Source organism: Polypterus senegalus, chromosome 18, assembly GCF_016835505.1.
Source record: "Polypterus senegalus isolate Bchr_013 chromosome 18, ASM1683550v1, whole genome shotgun sequence".
Taxonomy (NCBI): domain Eukaryota; kingdom Metazoa; phylum Chordata; class Cladistia; order Polypteriformes; family Polypteridae; genus Polypterus; species Polypterus senegalus.
Window position 1 is genome coordinate 77,794,458 of NC_053171.1, and position 23,451 is coordinate 77,817,908.

General features: G+C 37.3%; 1 protein-coding gene across 2 annotated transcripts in view; it reads left to right on the plus strand.

Annotated features, from left to right (window-relative positions):
* The window catches only part of cdin1 (CDAN1 interacting nuclease 1), a 281,300-nt gene that overhangs the window by 90,647 nt on the left and 167,202 nt on the right, over positions 1 to 23,451 (plus strand). For both annotated transcript variants that reach the window (XM_039741408.1, XM_039741407.1), the window contains exon 10: positions 6,077 to 6,182. In XM_039741408.1, coding sequence (XP_039597342.1) covers positions 6,077 to 6,182 — 106 coding nt within the window. The remainder of the gene's footprint in view (positions 1 to 6,076; positions 6,183 to 23,451) is intronic.

Genomic DNA, 23,451 nt, shown 5'->3' on the forward strand with positions numbered 1-23,451 from the left:
TTAAAAGTTCAGATTTATAGTCATGTGTACATAGTGCACTGAAATTCTCACATGCTTGTCTCCTAGGAATAATAATGGTGATGCAGTACCAACAAAAAGACACACGCAAAACCTATGCAGTATGTGCTGTATACGCCATCCTATGCAATTTATAGAATATATATATATATATATATATATATATATATATATATATATATATATATATATATATATATATATACATATATATACATATATACACACACACAAGAATACATACAGTGTTTGTTATTATGGCTAACTGTTCTGTGACCTGTGGATAGAAACATCCCCGGAACCTATTGGTATGACTGTCAGTGGTCCAGTACCATTAGCCAGGAAGGAGTCAGAAAATTTCCTCTTCAATATGACGACGATCATTAACAATACTGTTTGTCTACCTAAGGCAGTGAGTGTATATACAGTATGTACTGAAGAGAAGGCAGCTCTGTGCTTGTAATATTCTGTGCTGTCTTCACCTCGCTCTGTAATGCTGGTAATGCTGTATCAGGATTTTATGCAGCCAGTCAGGATTGGGCTTTACATTGTACTTGTAGAAGTTAGTGAAAAGAGATAGAAAAGTATGAGCTTTATTCAGACGTTTGAGGAAGTAAAGGTGTAGGTAAGTCTTCTTGACAAGAGTCAAAATTAACAGAGCCCACTTCATCTCATCAGAAATGTGAAGCTGTGGTCTGCGTCATACTTCCTGAAGTCTAGGACCACTTTCTTGTTTTTGCTGACTTTAACGATGAGATTGTCTACCTGGTGTGTCTGTGACATCAGATAAACATTTTGTCTCTGATCTGTCTCGTCATTGTTTGTGTTAAGCCTTAAGATGATTCTGTCATCGGCAAATTTAATGATGGAGTTAGTGCTGTATTATCATCGATTCATACTGAGCCCTCCATAAATGTTTAGGACAAAGACACATTTTCCTTGATTTACCCCTCTGCTCTGCAATTTAAAATTACAAGTCAAACAATTCAGACATGATTAAAGCGCACATTGTATTTGCAAACATTTCAGTCACACCAAAATTACAACACATTTTATACATAATTTCCCCCTGTTTCAGGGTACCCTAATGTTTGGGACAATTGGCATCACAAGTATTTGTGATTATTCAGTTGTTTTTCATTAGTGCAGGCATAATATACCTAAACTTACTTCTAGCCTTTAGAGTGTGTAGTTGCCATTTTTCAACAGGAGGACAAGAAGTATGCCAATGAAAGTTAAAGAAGCCATTATGAGGCTGAAAAACAAGAATAAAACCATTAGAGACATCAGTAAAATCTTAGGATTACCTAAATCAACTGTCCGAAATATCACTGAGAAGAAAGAACACACTGGTGAGCCCAGTAATCACAAAGGAACTGGTGAGCCAAGGAAGACTTCCACTGCTCCACAGACACTACTATCTGCAGAAGTACAAAGGACATAATGCAAGATGTAAACCACCAGTTAGCCAGAAAAACAGGATGGCCACATTGCAGTTTGCAAAAAAGTACATAAAACAGCCTTCAGAACTCTTGAAAAAGGTTTTGTGGACAGACATGACAAATTTGAACCCTTATCAGAGTGATGGGAAAAGCAAAATGCGGAGACGAAAAGGAACTGCTCAAGATCCAAAGCATACCACCTCATCTGTCAAAAATGGTGGGGGTGTCATGGCTTCAGTATGTGTACAGTTGCTACAAATGCTGTCATGGTTATCTTAATAATGATGTAACTGCTGACAGCAGTTTCACAATGAATTCTGGGTCTATAGTTCAAGTAAATACCTCCAAACGCATTAGATGGTGCTTCATTCTACAACAAGATAATGATCCCAAACCTACTGCTAAGGCAACACAGGTGATTTTCAAAGCCTAAAAAGTCTTGAATGACCAAACCAGTCACCTGATTTAAATCGACTGAGCATGCCATCCATATGCTGAAGAGAAAATTTAAAGGGACAAGCCTCCAAAACAAACAGGAGCCGAAGATGGCTTTATTAGAGGCTTGGAAGAGCATCATCAGAGAAGATATTCAGCAGTCTTTAAGCAGTCATTGCATTAAAGGGATGTACAACAGAGTACTAAATATGACTGCTTTAATGTATCTGCTATTGCTGTGTCCCAAATATTTTGATGTCCTGAAAATGGGGACCATATATAAAATGTGTGGTAATTTCCACATGGTGTGACCAAAAAGTATGCACTTAAATTAAAGTCTGCAATGTACGTTTTACGCACGTCTGAATTGTTTGATTCGTAAGTTTGAACTGTGGAGCAGAGGGGTAAAATGAAGGAAAAAATGTGTCTTTGTCCAAAACATAATGGAGGACACTGTAGGTGAACAAAAACTGCTGCACACATCTGTGGAGTACCTTTGTTGAAGGTCAGTATATATAAAAGTTGTGATAATGCTAATCTTGGTTAGGATGTCCAAAATTCAGTTGCTGATTGTGAAGCTAAGTTGTAGCTTGAGAGCTTTGGTAGTCATCTTGAATGTTACAGCAGTGGTCCTTAAACTGGTCTCTGGCATAGCAAACCTTTATTATCTCGAAGTGCCAGAATGTTATGAAGGAATATGTTATCGTCAGTGGACCATTTTTGATAATGTACAAATTGAGTGATATCCATACTTTCTTGAATAGTATGCTTTTCTAAATATTTCATGTGCACTTTGGAAAACATCATTGGAGGTTTTTTTTTTTTTAATTATATGTGGCACCAGTTGTTCTCTGGAATTCTTTCTTTGCACTTCCAATAAACTTTTTTTTTTTTCTTGCATAAATTTATATAGATTTTCAAAAGAGAATCTGTTCAGTTGTGTTTAAGTAGCCCTCAGTAATTTAAGCTTAATTTTTACAGGTATCCCAAAAAGCATCATTAAAGTTTTTTTAACTAGTGTATGACTACCAGGAAATGGAACAGAATTAGAGTGTGCTTTAAATCACAAATGCCAACGATGGAAAAGTCCATACAAGCCATTCTGTCCTATGACCTCTTTGAAGATGGTTATCTTGCAGTGGATGAAACAGTTACTTCCAGTATTTGGAGACGAAATGATGAAGCTCATGGTTCATACATAGTGCAAATCAGAAAAGACAATTGTGCACAAAAAGACAAAACCATGCAACATACAATTTTAATAGGCAAAAATAATTGCCACAATTAGAGAGAAACCTGTTTAAATGCAAGTTACAGATCATGGCTTCGAGTGACCTTTTGACATGATATTTAATGTAACTTTTGCATAAACTGGAGGGAGAGATTGTGATCTAAGGTGTTATGGTAGGGTGGATAATCAATGGTGGCTACATTGTGTTGAGAAATCTAATAGTCTGGAGGAAGAAGCTATCGCAGAACCTAACCCATCTGGCTCTGATGCTGTGGTATCCTTCTCCAGGTGGCAAAAGAATGAAGAATCTGTGAGAGGAGTGAGAAATATCCTGTTGAACGCAACATGTCTTGGAAACACCGCATTTGTACAATGACCCAGAATAGGGAGAGGCGCCCCAATAATATTCACCACTTACCTCGCTATTTTCTGCAGACTCTTGTGATCAGACATGATGCAATTTCTGTACTATACTGTAATGTAACTGGTCAGATGACTCTTGATGGTACCCCTGTAAAAAGAGAGTGCTAATTTCAGTCACCTCAAAAACTGTAGTCTCTGCAGGACCTGTTTAATTAGTGAAGATATATTGTTTTCCTTGTGAAGTCTTCAGTTATATTCACACCAAGGAACTTGGCTTTCTTTAGAGTCTTCAAAGTGGAGCCTTTGATGCAGACTGGGATGTGATCAGGACAGTTTTTTTTTCCCCGTGAAGTCAAAAATTAATTATTTGACCTTATCAGTGTTGAGTGATTGAATGTTATCACTGCACCAAATGGCCAGCTCTTCCACCTCTTTTCTATATGTTGACTCGTCATCCCAGCTTTTCAAACCTAGCATAACTGTGTTATTAATGAACTTGCTGATTTGATTAGAGCTGTGTATGGCAGCTCAGTTGCAAGTCAGCAGGGTGAAGAGCAGGGGACAGAACATGCAGCCATGAGGAGCTTCAGTTCTGAGCATGATGGAGTTTAAAGTGTTGAGGCCAATCTGAACTTACTAGGACTTCTCTGTCAGAAAATACAAAATCCAGTTACAGAGTGAGGTGTTCACAATCAGCAAATGGGGAACATTTGTGTCAAATGCTAAAGACTATGAAACAGCATTTTTACATATGTATCTATTTTATCCAGTTGTTATGTATGGGCACAAGATACAGTATTGTCAGTGGACCTGTTGGTCCGATATGCTAATTGCAAAGGATCTAGAGAGCTGGGATGACTTGTCTTTTTGTGCCCTGACTTGCATTTTAAAGAACTTCATGGTAATAGAAGTGCAATGGGGCGGTAGTCATTCATGCAAGTCATTGTTGGCTTTTTTAGGTGCCAGAATGATAGTGATGTGTTTAAAGCAAACAGGGATAGTCAACTGATATGTTAAAGATGTCTATGAGGACATCAGCCAGTTCACTGGTGTATTCACTCAGCATACAACCGGGTATATTGTCTGGACTAATGGTCTTGCTCGGGTTAATTCTGGATAGAGTCCTCATATCGAATGTGGTCAAACAAGGCACCTGTTCATTGGAGGGAGGTATAGTTTTTCTCACAGGCTACCTGCTTGCTTTGCTTTTATTGTGGCATGAGAAAGGTTAGTTCTGACCACCCAATGGCGTCTCATGATCTTTAAAAATACCCACTCCTAAGGGCTTTTGGTTGGCTCTCGTGATCACATCCTTGGAGACAGTAATGTTCTCTACAATTGTTGATGCAACCAATCAGATTTGTATGTACTCCCCAGGTTAATTTATATTTATTTACTTATTTGGCTGACAAATTTTATCCAAGGCAACTTAAAACATTTATGATACTATTGCTTACATTTCTATTGGTTTTCCAATTGGAGCACAGGCAGGCCAAGTGACTTGCTCAGGGTTACACAGGGTTAATAGCAGGATTTGAATCTCCATACAGGGCAGCATCCCTGAAAATGCTCCAGTTTGTGGATGCAAAGGAGTCTTTGAGAGCTGAAGTAGCACCATGTGGTCACACTCTGATGTTTTTTCTGGATTGGTTTGGTACTTTTAAGTAGGGATTTGCATTCAGAAATTAGTACTAGGGTGTTATACCATGTTAGCCATTGTGGATGTTGTGAGAAGTCAAGAAAAATAACACCTTTTATTGGCTAACTGAACAGATTACAATATGCAAGCTTTTGAGGCAACTCAGGCTTCTTCTTCGGGCAAGATGAGCTTCCTCAAAAGCTTGCATATTGTAATCTGCTCAATTAGCCAATACAAATTGTCATTTTGCTTGACCTATCACTATATGCAGAAATTATAAACACAGAAATTTGGTCCAAGTCTCTAATGGGGGGAGAGAAAGAGAGAAGAAGAGTACAACCTTATAGCTTGGTTATGGTTTGTTCGGTTTGGTATGATTATATGGAATGTTGTTTTTTTCAAATAAAATCTATGATATAATAAAAAATATATATTTTATTATTATTGATCCGTTAGAGTGCTAACATCATACTCGTAGGTTAATTTTAAAGAACAGAAAATATCACAAAGGCTAAGAGGATGTGAGTATTGGGATGAGGTACCAACTTGGCATTGGAATAAAAGAGGAAATACAAATGCAGCGCATCCTTTCATAAAGAGGAGCCATCTTTATAATAGACCTGGTATACCATCAAATAAGACCTCTCAAATTTGTAATATTCGAAATTCCTTTCCATCTTCATCTTCTATGTTCATTATGACTGCTGCTGAGGACTCTTATATGGCACAACTTGACACTCAAAGCCAGTTTATTGAAAAGGGATGCCTCCGCTCCCCTTCAAGTAGCGTGTCATTGCTTATGCGAACTTACTAGTTTGGTTTACCACTTTCAACCCCTTTCAACATTTTTTGGAATAACATATAATTCTAACACTTTTCAGTCAGGCTTTGTACATGATTTTATTTAATATTATGTGCTTCTATAATTTTTATTTTTTTTTTGTTTAGTTGTGGAAGGACATGTAATTCACTGGATTGAAAGCAAGGCTTCCTTTGGAGATGAGTACAGTCATCGATCTTATCTTCAAGACCAATTTTGGAGTTATTGGAATAGGTAGGCCTTTTTTATATGAATTTATTGGTAAATTGTCAAATATAGGGGTCTGAAACCTATGGCTTTTTTGAAAAAGTGCATCTCGTCCAATAACAATACAATAGTTTCTTACCCTGCAGAATTTCCAACTCCCTTTAATTATTATACTTTTATCTAAAGTTATTGAATAGCCTGCAGGTTATAATTGGTGCCACGCTATTCTAGTATTCTATTTGTGAATATTTCATACAATATATTTTTCTTATCGACTTACACATGTGTAGTGAAACCCTAATTTAGAAGAAAATTTTAGAATTAGTGGTAGTAATGTATCATTTTATTTAAAATGTGATATTTGTGATCAAGAAAATTGGGAGGGACACAACATTTAAGAAAAAAAAAAAATTTGTTTAGAATGTTTCTTAATATATACATCATATTGAAAAGTGATTATCTGACAAAATAAGTGAATCCTTCCATAAAAGGACTTATTTAATTTTGTCATAAGTAGGGATGCTCAGATCAGGTTTTTTAAGGCTGATACTGCTCACCGATTAACTTGATTACTTGATCAGCCAATTTCGATACTGATTCAGATTTTTTTTTCTCCTTTATCCTTTTAAAAACAGTTTACACTAAGCTCCTACATAATCAGATGCATAGAAGCCTTATGTCCTATATTAAACTGTATTTTTATAATTAAACAATAGACCACCGGTATTATCTATTCATTTTTTATTACCAAAATGAAATTTTGTATTCTTATTGTTCAGTGACCATAGAAATACTAAAATAAATAAAATTAAAATTTAATTTCATTTAGAAAAAGGTAGTTTTCACATATTTATCAATCAGACACAAGACTAACATGCTTAACAGGTTTATAAGTAAAAAGCTAACTTTTTTCTTTTTCTAATTGGAAATGTAAGCTGCTGTACGTAAAACAAGCTTACTGTCCAAACTAAAGTGGTATCCGTTTTATTTAAAGCACAAAATATCTGTCTTTCTGTTTGTCTGAAAATAAAATTGAATTCATTAAAGTATCTTTTTCTGCCATCTAATTGCACAAGACGACTGCTCTGATTTCTTTTTCTCAGTTTATTACTCAACTTTCTTTAATGTAAAGGCTAATATTTCAAACTTCTCTCACAAAACAAGCTTCAACATCCTGTTCTTTATTTACACTGCAGGAAGAAAAAAAGATGCACGAGTACCGTAATACCTAGCGTAAAGGAGCACTGCAACTAAATTACCATAAAGCTTAGAAAAGCAGGGGCTGAAAAGAATGTTTTTTGTGATCAGCCAATTTACTGATCACAGACCAAATCTTTTTTTATGTGAAAATCAGCTGATGTAAATGGGCAGCCAATCAATTGGAGCATCCGTAGTCATATGATTCTGTATAAAGTTTAAACGTGTCAATAACCTACTGTAAGTATTAAGCTTTTCTCTTTATGAGTTTAGCAGCAATGCTGAACAATGTATGCAGCCTCCTACACCATTTTTCTTAAATATTGTTGCTTTCGATTAGAGAACAAAAAAAATAGAATGAACTAGCTATACATTGTTTAGGAGCTGAGGGTTTAAAATAAGATTATTCACCTTTAATGAGAATAGCAACATTGCCAACATGTGTAAAGAGCTGAGCTTAGAAACAGTTGTTTGGTTTCCAACTAATTTAATATAGTCTGATTAGGAGGAACTAATTTGTAAATTACCTCGTCCACATGGAAAGTCACAACCTTTATCGCAGCGGTCACATATTTATTAATTAAAAACAAAGGACAGTTATTACCACAAACTGATTGATTTTCTTTTTAAAGAGAATGAACATTACCTCCTTTATATAGGCATGGATTCAAGTGAGAAGCAGGGAAAAAGTCTGAAAGCCAGAACAAACTTACAGTGGCATGCAGATGTTAGGGCACCCTTGCTTCGATTGTCCAAAACTGTGAAAAGTTAAGTGAGCAGAAGGTGACCTGAACACTAATCTTGATTTATGCAAGATTAGTATATTATGTTTTGTACAATTGTACAGTAAAAAAGGGAAAGGAGCACTGTGCAAATGCTAGGGTACCCCAAAGTATTTTATATCTCAGATAACTTTTTACCAGGGTCTCAGGCCTTAATTATCTCATTAGGGCTATGGCTTGTTCACAGTCATCATTATAAAATCCCAAGTGATGCAAATTGTAAAGCTGTATAAATTTTCTGACTCCTCAAGCCTTGTCTCAGCAATCAACAGCCATGGCCTCCTCTAAGCAGCACTTTGAAGAATATCATAATTGATGCTCGGGAAGCAGGAGAAGGCTGCAAGAAGGTAGCAAAGCATTTTCAGGAAACTGTTTTCTCAGTTCGTAATGTTATTAAGAAATCAGTTAACAGGAACGGTGTAGGTCAAGTTGAGGTCTGGAAGAGCAAAAAAACTTTTTGAGGGAACTGCTTTTTGGATTGCTAGAAAGGCAAATAAAACCCCTATTTGCCTGCAAAAGACCTTCAAGAAGATTTAGCAGACTCTGGAGTGGTGGTGCTGTAACTGGTCTACTGTGCAGCAACACATGAAGAAATATGACCTTCATGGTAGAATCAGCAGAAGAAAATTGTTCCTATATCCTAGCAACAACATTAAGCAGCTGAAGTTTGCAAATAAACATCTAAACAATCCTGATGCATTTTATGATGTTAAAATAGAAGTTTTTGGCCACAATGTGCAAAGGTATGTTTGGAGAAAAAAGTGTGCCTAATTCCAGGAAAAGAACATCTCTCCAAATACAGAAACTGCAGAAAGAGCCTAAACTGATTACCCCTGGCTGGGTCTCCTAAGTTTAGGTGTCTGAAGTTGCAAGACTCAAAACACCCAATGACCCCAGGATACATCACTAAATCATCCCGGTGCATCCATAGGATGTATTTCGACATTGGGTTAGTTTGATCATAATTTGGGGTTGTGTTGCAGCCAATGGCACAGTGAACATGTCATTTGTAGAGGGAAGAGTGGATTCAAATAAATACCAGCAAATTCTGAAAGTAAACATCACATCTGAAGAAAAAAATTAAAAAGAGGATGGGTCCTACAACAAGATAATGATCTGAAACACGCCTCAACATCTACAATGGAATACCTCAGGAGACATAAACTGACGGTATAGCCATGGCCTTCACAGTACCCCGACCTAAACATCATTGATCTCAAAAGAGCAGTACATGCAAGATGGCCCAAGAATCTTGCAGAATTAGAAGCCTTTTGCAAGGACGCATGGATGAAAATACCCCAGGTTAGAACTGAAAGACTCTTGGCCGGCTATGAAATGTGTTTACAAGCCGTGATACTTGCCAAAGGGGGTCTTACTAAATACTGACCATGTTGGGGGCCCAAACATTTGCTTCAGGCCCTTTTCATTTTTTTTGTGTTTTGTACCTATAAATGATGTAAATAAAAATGTAATCTGGCTCAAAATATTAAAAAAAAAATGTTTCATCTTTAACTTTATGCCTTTTGATGAGCAGCTCAGCTTCTGCTCACTTAACTATGCACAGTAACAGACCTTTAAAGCAGGGCGAGAGTCAAAGCTTTGCATGCCTCTGAATAACACTTGTTCATCTCACAAGGGGAATACGTGACTACAGAACTGAAAAAATTATATTTTGGTTGCAAAATTGAAAAAGAAACACTCCAAACTTCTGCAGGATAGAAAGTTCTAATCCAAAAAATAAAACTGGAGATATCTAATCCATGTTTAAAATATTTCATTCAGATGTGTCATCTGCCATAGACAGACCACTATACTGTTTTAATCAAGGGCCAATTTAGCATTTCTATTTTACTGTTCTGTTGGTACTGATATCATTTATTTTAAATTTTCCACTTTTTGATTACTTGATTTCTTTACACTGTTGCTTATGACATGCAGTGTAATGAAAGGCTGCAGCTGTCCTCCTGCAGTAAACATTTTAATTGTTATTCTGCCATCCAAACTCCTATAGAAATTTTTTCAGTTTGTAGTGATGCCACACTAAAATGCGATTATATTGCTTTTGAAAACTGAATATTTGTGGAACTCCCTTATAATTAATAACATTAACCAATTAAAAATCATTCTGTATTTATCTGCAGTTTATGTATGTGGCAAAAAAATCTATTGCAACTGGCACAGGGTAGTCTGTAAGTTAGTAAAAGTGGTGTTTTTGCACAGAAGATAGGAATTACTGAGTCCTGGAAGTGGAATAATTTTAAACAGCAACTTACAGTTCTGATAGTGGTTTCACCTATGCCAGGCTTAACTGAATAATATTTAACTAAGATGAGTTTTTTGCTAGACTAGCAACAAACAGAATATTTGAGCATTTCACTCTTCACAGTGGTCTGGCTTGATACACTGATAATATCACCAAGTTTCATATCATGAAAAAAAAATGTCACATTCAGTTCTTACAGAAAGCACTGCACAGATTTAGCAGACCAATTCTATCAGGTGGTACAGACTTCCTGTGAATATTCTAATAATGGTAAAATAAGATTATCTAGGACATCTCCAGTAGGAGTAGTGAAGCACAGTAGCAGCCATTTCTGGGTATAGTTTGGATCTAGAGTCACAGTGGTAAGTGTTTGGCGACTGCCAGGCTGTCTTTCTTTCCAGGCCAGGTAAATGCAAGGATAAGAGAACGAGTTTAGTTGGAGGACACATATGTAGGTTTATTTACCAAGGAATCTAGGAATAAAAGTATCATTTTTACAATAGAGTCATCCTTTAACTTTTCCTTGATAAAACAGTGTGCTTTAGTCATCTAGTGACAGGTGTTAAAGGAGAGTTTAAGCAAACTAGATGTGTACAAGTAAGTGGCAAGAATGCAACTGGCATTACAGGCATACATTTATTTTTAATCTGATTAAAGCTGAGTAAGTTTAGTACAGATTTCTTGACAGTTTTAAGAGAGCGGTATTCCTGCCTTTCAGTACTGGGGACTACGTTGGGTTTGCACATTCTCCCCATGCATTTGTTAATTGATTGGTATCAGTGAGTGTGCTTAACTGTATGATTCCTGTTTTAACACTGAATCCTGTGGTGAAATTAATAATATCCATTCCCAACCTTAGCGCCCAAAGATTCAAGTTGTAAATACTGGCCTCTGAACCAGTAACTCATATTGTTTTAGATTATCTATAACAAATACCTTTAGTTTTAATATTTATTAATAAATAACAGATACTTTATAGCAGTGATTCTTAACATTTTTTGAATAACTAACCCCTGTAAGAATCTGATACAAGCTATGGACCCACTTACCCAGAAATATTCACATAAGCACGACTTGCATGCAATGAATATAATGTACTATATTTATCCAGATTTGATTGTCTCATACATATCTGACATACACAAAGTATTATTAAACTTTAAAATAAAAACTTTTTTTATGCAAAAGTATTATCCACTCATTATACTGTAATTATGAAAAACAATCCTCTTGTGCAAATTAAAACAGGTTCTACTACTACTACTACGTCTATTCTAAATCAACAGTACCAGGCTGTATATTGAATATGAATGTTAAATTTTATCTGACCCTCACAGACCCCCTGAAACCTATCCATGGAACCCCCATGGGAACCCCTGCTTTACAGGTCTCTGCAAGCGAACTTCATGCAGCTCACCCTTTTCTGATTGGCCATGGTTATTTCTTGCCTTACGCCCAGTGCTGCTGCGAAAATCACTGGCTCTCTGTGACCTTAAAATTTTGCAGATTAAACAGATTAAGCTTATACTGGATGAAATGTATAACTATAATGTCAGTTCAGTTTTAATCGCTTATCTGCATGCTATGTATGTGCTTAATCTCTTCCTCGTTAGGGGTGAACAATTATACACTTGACAATCTGAGCATGTGCATACACATGTGACTGATCACTGCAACTGTATCTTGGCAAATTAATGTAATGATTTTTTTTTCATTGACAGGACTCAACTTCTGTAGTTTTTTAGTTTTCACCATTTTTTTCATTTTATATTGCATTGTAGTAGCCATACATTAACTTAATGAACCACTCTCAACCAAGTTTGGGATTTTAGCAAGCTGAAGCCTCTCCAGCAGCACTTGTGGCTTGGCAGGTGCCAACTTCAGACTGGGTATATACAGTGGTGTGAAAAACTATTTGCCCCCTTCCTGATTTCTTATTCTTTTGCATGTTTGTCACACAAAATGTTTCTGATCATCAAACACATTTAACCATTAGTCAAATATAACACAAGTAAACACAAAATGCAGTTTTTAAATGATGGTTTTATCATTTAGGAGAAGAAAAATCCAAACATACATGGTCCTGTGTGAAAAAGTAATTGCCCCCTGAACCTAATAACTGGTTGGGCCACCCTTAGCAGCAATAACTGCAATCAAGCGTTTGCTGTTTATCTGTTGGTATGATGTTCTGAAATGCTGTGTTCCTTTTACGCCAGATGTAACGGGACATTTGCCTTCCAAAAAGTTCAACTTCTTTCTCATCAGTCCACAAGGTATTTTCCCAAAAGTCTTGGCAATCATTGAGATGTTTCTTAGCAAAATTGAGACTAGCCCTAATGTTCTTTTTGCTTAACAGTGGTTTGCGTCTTGGAAATCTGCCATGCAGGCCGTTTTTGCCCAATCTCTTTCTTATTGTGGAGTCGTGAACACTGACCTTAATTGAGGCAAGTGAGGCCTGCAGTTCTTTAGACGTTGTCCTGGGGTCTTTTGTGACCTCTCGGATGAGTCGTCTCTGCGCTCTTGGGGTAATTTTGGTCGGCCGGCCACTCCTGGGAAGGTTCACCACTGTTCCATGTTTTTGCCACTTGTGGATAATGGCTCTCACTGTGGTTCACTGGAGTCCCAAAGCTTTAGAAATGGCTTTATAACCTTTACCAGACTGATAGATCTCAATTACTTCTGTTCTCATTTGTTTCTGAATTTCTTTGGATCTTGGCATGATGTCTAGCTTTTGAGGTGCTTTTGGTCTACTTCTCTGTGTCAGGCAGCTCCTATTTAAGTGATTTCTTGATTGAAACAGGTGTGGCAGTAATCAGGCCTGGGGGTGGCTACGGAAATTGAACTCAGGTGTGATACACCGCAGTTAGGTTATTTTTGAACAAGGGGGCAATTACTTTTTCACACAGGGCCATGTAGGTTTGGATTTTTTTTCTCCCTAAATAATAAAAACCATCATTTAAAAACTGTATTTTGTGTTTACTTGTGTTATATTTGACTAATGGTTAAATGTGTTTGATGATCATAAACATTTTGTGAGACAAACATGCAAAAGAATAAGAAATCAGGAAGGGGGCAAATAGTTTTTCACACCACTGTATTGCTTATCATTGTTGCAGTTAACTGAATGTGGGTTTAAAGATAAAGATGTATATTGCAAGCAATTGACAATTAAATTATGTTAATGTACAGTTTAAAGTAATCTTTTTGTAACAAATGCAAAAAAGATTTATTCCACAAGTGAAATACACAGAGCCCTATATTTAAATAAAGATGTAAGGACCACTTATCATTAGACATTGCACACATCCTGTACACAGTATACTTAGTTGAAAGCATCCCACCTAAAATGTGTCAATCAACCAAGAAGTTTTTAGAGCCATGAACTAAACACAGTTATTATCTGTGTCAAAAAATGGAAAAACAGAGAATAGGTTATGTACGTGAGTTGTATTGGCTGACTACAGTATTACTGTATTCTTCAGTTAAATATTTGGTGTTATTTTGTGCATTCATCTTCGGCAACAAAAAATTTGATAGTTACTGCCTTCAGGCTGTGACATACCCCATATGTTTAATGTACAGGTAAGAATACATCTACTGTAGCAATGTGGTAAGATGTGCTATAATATGTATTTAGTATTTGCCTTTATCTGAGGTGACTTGTAAGATCATAATGTTTTACATTTGTTTACTGATTTTGTTTATTGTTGGTGTACATGCAAATTATGTGACTCCCCGGCACACACGGTATGAGGCAGAGGTGGAAAGTGAACCATCCAGTGCCTTAACCACTGCAACACACAGTGTACAATGCAACATGTTGCATTCTGTATCCATTGATATAATCAAAATTCTTACTGTATACATTTTTACAGGATGTTTTTATATACAAAGAAGCATGCAGTAAATGAAGATGCATTTAGATTTTATTGTGTGATTTAATCATAGACTGTAGTGTGTATTTCTGATCTTATGTAGCAACTAAAAGTTGAGGTGGCAGTGACAGCTAGTAGTTTGGTAGTAGCTGGTGGCTTTTATTCTACTGTTATTTGTGCTGAATATGAAATATTGACATCATTAACTTTATCTTTATTGAATTATGAATAATGTTAATGATTGTCTCTGAGCAACTCAAAATGGGTGAAGAAGTATCACAAAGGAGAGATCTGGTTGAATGTGTAATCTAAGTATAGTATATGTGTACTAAAAAAGCTTTAATGTATAAAATGTTTAACAATCAAAATAAATCAGAGAATGTGGTGGTATTGGCATTAGAAGAAATGAAATATGAAGAAATAATTATTTTTAAGCTAAAAGCATTTGTTATCAATATATCTGCATGTACGTCACATTCCTAAAATCTGTGTGTGTGTGTGTGTATTTACCTCCTCATTCAATGTGTTTTCTTTATTTTCATGACCATTTACATTGGTAGATTCTCACTGAAGGCATCAAAACTATGAATGAACACATGTGGAGTTATGTACTTAATAAAAAAAGATGAAATAACTGAAAACATGTTTTATATTCTAGTTTCTTCAAAACAACCACCCTTTGCTCTGATTACTGCTTTGCACACTCTTGGCATTCTCTTGATGAGCTTCAATAGGTAGTCACTTGAAATGGTTTTCACTTATCCTTATCAGAAGTCAGGTTAGTTGGACGATCATTTATTTTTCAACAGGACAATGACCCCAAACACACCTCCAGGCTGTGTAAGGGCTATTTGACCAAGAAGGAGAGTGATGGAGTGCTGTAAATGGTCATGAAAATAAAGAAAACGCATTGAATGAGGAGGTGTGTCCAAACGTTTGGCCTGTACTGTATATATAAATAAATCCAGTGTCTGTCTGTCGAGAGAACTACTTAATGGATTTATATTTTTTCTATAATTTGCTTGAACATTCCCATTGATTTTGCAACTTCTCTTGTTGCATCATAGTTCGCTTGTGGTATTGATTTATTTGCACAAATCCGAGAGGGACACAGTGGGCCGAGGGGGGCAGGACCTCCTCACTCACGCACCAGCCTCAGGGCATTCCTTACCTCTGCTTAGCTAGCAAACGAGAGAACAACTTAACGGATTTAGATCAGTTTTATTCTATAATTTGCTTGAACATTCTGGCTAATTTTGTGACTTCTGTCATCATGCTAAGAGTCATAGTTCGCTTGCAAGAGCTGTACATTTGCACTTCTCCGGGGGAAGCATGACATCAGCAGTCGGGAGCCAGGCAGGGCCCTCCTCACTGTCCTGCTTTACTACTATGCAGGTGGAGCAAAGTGCAATAGTGCAATGAATATTAGAGCTATCATTGTTTTTGTTTTGAAAGAAATCTCACCAGCTGTGTCTCACAAACTAAATAGTAATAGCAGTTTAAACTAAGAAAGTTTGAGATATTGTGAAGAGATTGGCAAATCAGTAACATGGTGCAGACCCCAACATTCTTTGTTGGCTACTTCACACTGTAGGGTTGATGGTTGTATTTAATGAATTGCTCCATTTCTCTTGACTCTGGAAACATTACCCAAAAGTGCACCCTGTTGAAACTTTGTTTGTTCTTCCTATGGTTTATTTTCATTCAAACTCCTTGTGGGTTTGCCATAAGAAAGCAGTATGGTTGGGTATGGTTAAAGCAAATGATGTAGGTTCAGCCTGTTATAACTCTGAAAGATGACACTCTTAACAAACACTTCCTACCTGAACTCTTTTTTCTTCTGTTCTGTTCTTTATATGGTAAAAGAGGAAACCCCCCAAGAAGGCAGTCATTTAGGGTTGTGGTGCCGTCTTCTGAGTTTTAAAAACTTTCTTATTAGTACAAAATGTAAACACTTAGTGGTGGATGGTGTACTGTGTGAGTAAAACATATAATTATACTAGCTGAATACCCGTGCTTCGCTATGGGATAGCAACAGGAAAAATGTTTTCGAAAATATATGAAGTGACAGTATACTTTCCGTAAAGGTCATAAGGCAAGATTTAGTACATAAACGAAACAAAATAGGTTACTAATTATTTCTTGAAATGGCTTACTCAAATATAAGCTGTTTTAATTATAGAAGAACTAGCAAAATACCCGCGCTTGGCAGCGGAGAAGTACTGCATTAAAATTTTTATTAAGAAGAAAAGTAAACCTTTTTAAACTGAGGGAAAATATGTCAATAATTATTTGTTAAGGATCTCTTTGTATACCATGTTGTCAGTTCGACCCTCCGGTTGTAACATGACCAAGCTGTGCGCTGAGCTTACTCTTAAGGATGCAACATACAGTTGGCCATGTGAACAGTAATCTTGTCTCAAATCTCACAGCTTGGATTGCTGCTGTCATAATCGGATTGAGTTTCATGGTTTGTTTCAATTACAACAGTATTTTCAGGATTTGTTGTGTTGAAGTGATATTCGGCATCTGTCAAGCATTGTAAGCACACAACCGGTTTCATCGATAAAATCACATCCAGCTTTTGAGAGTTTAAACATTCATAAACATCAAAGTGTGCACTACTGAAATCATCACCTGTGAATCTAAGATGTTTAAGAGGCATTGGCGGTTGTCGAAAAGTGTAAAATATTTGGCCATTTCGGTACACTTGAAAGCAACAACCGAACAATTCAGCGGCAGCCATCAACTCACATGCAGAACCATAGGTGAAGGGCTTAAGCATTTCACTATTTCTAGTGCTCCTGTGTAGTATAATTATCTCCTATACCGTCATCAGTCCACACCTTGAACCTGTCCCAGTCATTCAATACATAAGACACAATGTTCCTCCGGATATCAAGAGTGAGCCTGATATGGCCGTGCAATATGATCATCTCGATAGACATGGTAATGGGGGTTGGAATGATAAAGGGAATGGGTACCTGAGCAATGTAAAGTAAGTGTAAAATACCTACACAATAACTATAATTGTAATAAACAAACAATAAAACAGCGGAAAAGCTGTGCATTAAACAAAAAGGCTGTAGTTATCAGTAGGGAGACGTGAATCCCATGGCGAAGCAAGGAAGGGAATGTAGAGACCGGAGCGATGGACGGTCTTATATAGGCAGGCAGCCAACAACGTGGGAGGCGTTGGGATGGGGGACCCAACACCGCCTCACACGGCGACCGAGCTGCAGGCTATGGACGTATATATGTACGTAAGTAGGATTCAGTTAGCGTTGGGAACCCGCGTACCAAATTTCTTGAAGATGGGTCCATAAGTAACAAAGACTGTTGAAAAGTTCAAAATGGCGGCGGACAGTGGCATCATACCACCGAAATAAGTATGTACATTGGTTTCGGTTAGCTCAGGGAAGCCGCCTACCAAATTTCGAGAAGATGGGTCCATAAATAAGAAAGTTCAACATGGCGGACGTTGTTGACCGTTATGACCGTTACGCATAGAATTTCGAAATGAAACCTGCTTTACTGTTGTAAGTAAGCTGTAAGGAATCAGCCTGCCAAATTTCAGCCTTCTACCTACACGTGAAGTTGGAGGATTAGTGACGTTGGAAAGTTCAATATGGCGGCCGACAGTGGTGTCATATCAACGAAATAAGTACGGACATCGGTTTCCATTAAAAGTTCAATATGGTGGCTGACAGTGGCATCATACCACCGAAATAAGTACCAAATTTCAGCCTTCTACCTATACGGGAAGTTGGAGCATTAATGACGTTGGAAAGTTCAATATGGCGGCTGACAGTGGCGTCATACCACCGAAATAAGTATGTACATTGGTTTCGGTTAAGCGCAGGGAAGCCGCCTACCAAATTTCGTGAAGATGGGGCCATGAATAAGAAAGTTCAATATGGCGGACGTTGTTGACCGTTACACGTAGAATTTCAAAATGAAACCTGCTTAACTTTTGTAAGTAAGCTGTAAGGAATGGGCTGGCCAAATTTCAGCCTTCTACCTACACGGGAAGTTGGAGAATTGGTGACGTTGGAAAGTTCAATATGGCGGCCGACAGTGGCATCATACCATCGAAATAAGTAAGTACAGCGGTTTTGGTTAGCGCAGGGAAGCCGCCTACCAAATTTCGTGAAGATGGGGCCATAAATAAGAAAGTTCAACATGGCGGACGTTGTCGACCGATATCGACCGTTATAACCGTTACGTGTAGAATTTCAAAATGAAACCTGCTTAACTTTTGTAAGTAAGCTGTAAGGAATAAGCCTGCCAAATTTCAGCTTTCTACCTACATGGGAAGTTGGAGAATTAGTGATGAGTCAGTGAGTCAGTCAGTCAGTCAGTGAGTCAGTCAGTCAGTGAGGGCTTTGCCTTTTATTATTATAGATTAAACAGTGATGATCAAAACTTGTTTTGATCTAAAACCCCAGTGATCCCATCACCACCCTGGCATTTTTTTAGTAACCAGACCGCGTAAGTTTTAAGTGCTAAATTTATTTGTTAATAAAAATAGATGAAGGTGAATGTTATGATATTAATTATATTAAAAACTAGCAAAATACCCGCGCTTCGCAGCGGTGAAATACTGTCTGAATATTTTTATTAATAAAAAAGTAAACATTTTTAGACTGAACGAAAATGTCAAAAATTAATTGTTAAGGATCTCTCTGTATACCACGTTGTCAGTTCGGCCCTCTGGTTGTAATATGACTAAGCTGTGTGCTGAGCTCACTCTTGAGCATGCAACATACAGTTGGCCATGTGAAAAGCAATCCGCCTCAAATAAATGCCAACCTTTTGTAGTGTTTGTCCCTGAGACTTATTAATTGTCATTGAAGCAGAGCCTTACTGGAAATTGAAGCGTTTGAATTAAAATGGGAGATTAGATGGTATAACGGTGATGCGAAATAAAAACTGTGTCACTGAGGCACTGCCAGTAAATATAGTTGCTTCAATTAGGTTGTTTTATAGAGATGTGACCTGAAGTCTTGTGCCGTTACAAAGTTTCGGTGGTTGTAAGTTTCTGCTTCCTTGGCGAAGGTCGTAAACGAAAGAAGACACCGCAGTGACACACAGAAGAGAACCCGTGGATTAAATAAAACGTACACAATAACTGTAACAATCGTAACAAATGAACAATAAAATAGAAGAGAACCCGTGAATTAAATAAAAAGGTTTCTTCGTTGGTGAAGCAAGGAAAAAGCACTTTCTTATATGTCGTTCGTTTTTATAACAGTGCAGAAGCTATGAGAAAGCTGCTTCCTTGGCAAGCTCGTAAACGAAAGAAGACACGCAGTGAACACAGAAGAGAACCCGTGGATTAAATAAAACCTACACAATAACTATAAAAATCGTAATAAATGAACAATGAAACAGCGGAGAACCCGTGGATTAAATAAAAAGGCTGCTTCGTTGGCGAAGCAAGGAAAAAGGACTTTCTTATATATCGTTCGTTTATAAAACAGTGCAGAAGCTCTGAGAAAGCTGCTTCCTTCGCAAAGTAAGGAAACGACTGAAGAGACGGCAAGGCAGCTGAAGCGCTGCATTATGGGATCTGTAGTTTATTGTGTTACCAGTGCTTCATATCCCCGGGCCATTAATAACAATAATACAGTATATAAAATGATCTCGGGCGGATATAATTACACCGGGCGGATGTTGCCTGCGGCCTTGAGTTTGACACATATGGAGTAAATAGAACTTGAAAAGATATATTTTTCAAATGTGATCGCGCAATTCAGATAGAGTTTTGCCTGCATGCCTCAATAAGTCATCCTCCCTCGCTCTTACTTTTTACCGTTCATCTAATGAATACACTGAGTATGGCTTTACCAAAACAATCATTGATGGCGAATAAAGTATCCATTATTCGAGTATGTAGATCGGAATATATATATACATATATATATACCCGCGTATCGCAGCGGAGAAGTAGTGTGTTAAAAAAGCTAGAAAAAGAAAAGGGAACATTTTAAAAATAACGTAACATGACTGTCAATATACAGTATTTGTTTTGTGAGTGTTACTGAGTGTTGCTGTCATCAAGGATTTGATTATCATTATTTCTTTCAATCAGGTTCGTATTTGTAGGATGTGTTGTGTTCAAGTTACATTCCGTGTTTGTCAATCGTTGTAAAGATGACAGGTTTCTTTCATCGATTCGTTTCTTACTGCATCAATAAACAGCTCGTCTTCTTCTTTATCTGAGACCTGACACACTGCATGCACGGGTTTTTTTACACTGTCTTCCTTTAGCGGGACATTCACTTTTCCACCGTGTGCTTTGTTTCCACAGTAGCTGCATTTATGAATATGCTTATCAGACGCTTCATATTTTTTGCTGCCTTTTCAATTGTGTAATTCGGTTTTTGTTCAGCTCTTTGGAACTGTTGCTTTTTTTCTTTGCACTGTCAGTTCACGTGAGCCGCTCGGTGTACATGCATCGAAGGTTCCCAGCTGTGCTGGTGCCATCTCGTGCTATGTCCATGGCTGTATTTAATGTTACCTTAGTCCTGGCACTTAAAACTTTCTCTCGCAGTTTCGCTGAGTTTGTGTCAAACACCACCCTGACCATCTCATCTTCCTCTCCATAAGCACAGTCCTTCACCCGTGAATATTTACCCGTGGCAGTTTGCTATTGGATTGCGCTGACGGACGGCCTTATATGGGCAGGCACTAAATTACAAACGCCAGCGCAGCCTGTCTATGAACTTAATTTAAAGTGTAGGTTTACATCGTGCTTTGTTTCCGAAGTAGCAGAACTCATGAATATGGTTGTATATGTCACTCGCTCGCTTCTTATTGTTTCGCTGCCTTCTCAATTATATAATGCATGTTTTCTAAAGCGCTTTTTTGAGGTCTTCCTGGTTTTCTATGTACTGCGTGATTACGTGGGAGGCGTGATGATGTCACACGAAACTCCGCCCCATGGTTCAAGCTCATCTCCATTACAGTAAATGGAGAAAACAGCTTCCAGTTATGACCATTACGTAGAATTTCGATATAAAACCTGCCCAACTTTTGTAAGGAAGCTGTAAGGAATGAACCTGCCAAATTTCAGCCTTCCACCCACACGGGAAGTTGGAGAATTAGTGATGAGTCAGTGAGTGAGTGAGTGAGTGAGGGCTTTGCCTTTTATTAGTATAGATAGATTTTCGAGGGGTTTTTAAGACCATAAAAAAATGACAAATCCTAAGCAATCTAGGAGAACAGGCAAGCGCCGTCACTGCTCATCCGCACCACGCGGTGAAGGACCATTACTTCGTCAACATAAATCCTTTCTTCCTCAGTCATAGTTTTATAGGTTTCTTTAAAGAGGTTTAAACTTAATAGAAGAATTTGTGTGGAAAGTATGAAAAAGAATAAAATAAAAAAGTATGAAAATCAAAATCCTCCAAAAAAAAATTTTCTTGATATACCTTGGAATAACTGAACTAAATTATTTTAAAAAGATAAGTAAATAGCAAATTATAAACGCTTTGTGGAATCTCGAAAATATCAAAACAAAATTTGTACTCTTCAAAAAAAGTATTTTTAATTTACTTTGAAGAAATTTATTTTAGAAAGAAATGGAATGAAATGGGTCTAAAAAACTATAACAAATTTCATGCTTGGACCACAAAATTTTTTAAATCTTTTCTTAGCGAGCATCTATGGGCCAAGTCCTCATGGTTCAGGAGATTTTGTGATGAGTGGGTCAGTGATATTATACATATATACATACCAGAGTGGCTTAACTTTAAAATTTTATTAAGAAGAAAAATAAACCTTTTTAAACCGAGGAAAATATACCAATAATTATTTGTTGATCTCTTTGTATGCCAGCTGTGCGCTGAGTGAAAAGCAATCTTGAAAAGCTTCAAATCTCACAGCTTGGATTGCTGCTGTCATAATCGGTTTGAGTTTCATGGTTTGTTTCAATTACGTTAGTATTTGCAGGACTTGTTGTGTTGAAGTGACATTCGGCATCTGTCAAGCGTTGTAAGCATACAACCGGTTTCATCGATAACTTCGCATCCAGCTTTTGAGAGTTTAAACATTCATAAATATCAAAGTGTCCACTACTGAAATCGTCACCTGTGAATCTAAGATGTTTAAGAAGCATTGGCGGTTGTCCAAAGGTGTAAAATATTTGGCCATTTCGGTGCACTTGAAAGCGACAACCGAACAAATCAGCGGCAGCCATCAACTCACATGAAGAACCATAGGTGAAGGGCTTAAGCATTTCACTCTTATAATGCTCCTGTGTAGTATAATTATCTCCTGTACCGTCATCAGTCCACACCTTGAACCTGTCCCAGTCATTCAGTACATAAGACACAATGTTCCTCCGGATATCAAGAGTGAGCCTGATATGGCCGTGCAATATATAACACAGAGAATGGAAAAGGTAGGTGCCAACTCCGGGCATGGAATCCACTCGGTAAGTGACAGTTCTTTGATCGATGGTGATATACTGTGTGTATGTATTTTTATATATATATATATATATATATATATATATATATATATATATATATATATATATATATATATAAAAAAATTCACATTTACTCTTTGTACAGCACCAGGAACACTCTATTTATGTTTTAGGGCTGCACCTCTCTGTATTTTTTTGGCCTATGCTGATAATTGAAAGTGGAAGTGTTTTGCTTTTTAAGCTCTCAGTTTCTGCCCTATTTATTTCATTTGTACTGCTTGCCATCAGGCTCAGACAGCTGCAAACGGTTTTGCGACAGAAGATGCGCACCCTGGTCTGTTTATATTATGAGCATTGAGTGCGCAAAATCCACCGGCTTTCCCAAAGAAGTTTGCCTTTTTATACACAGATATTTCCATTTGCTCCTTGCACAAACTTTCATCTTTGCCCAGGGTTCAGGGTGATTTCTCACCATGAACTTGTGCACATCTACTTTTAATATTGGATTGTGTAACTGCAGGTAGCGACTAATTGGTTTACACAATTGCACCTCGAATGAGTCCCTGTTGTCTTGTCTAGTGCAGACGCAATCTACACGCATAGGGCTGTGTGGTTACAAAATTCAATAAGCATGCAGTCGTTAACATAAAGGTCTGCGCACCATGACTGCTGGTGAAATTTATGCCGTGCGGACCCTTGCGTTAATACAGGCACACCAAGTATAAATAGGCCTTTAACAGTG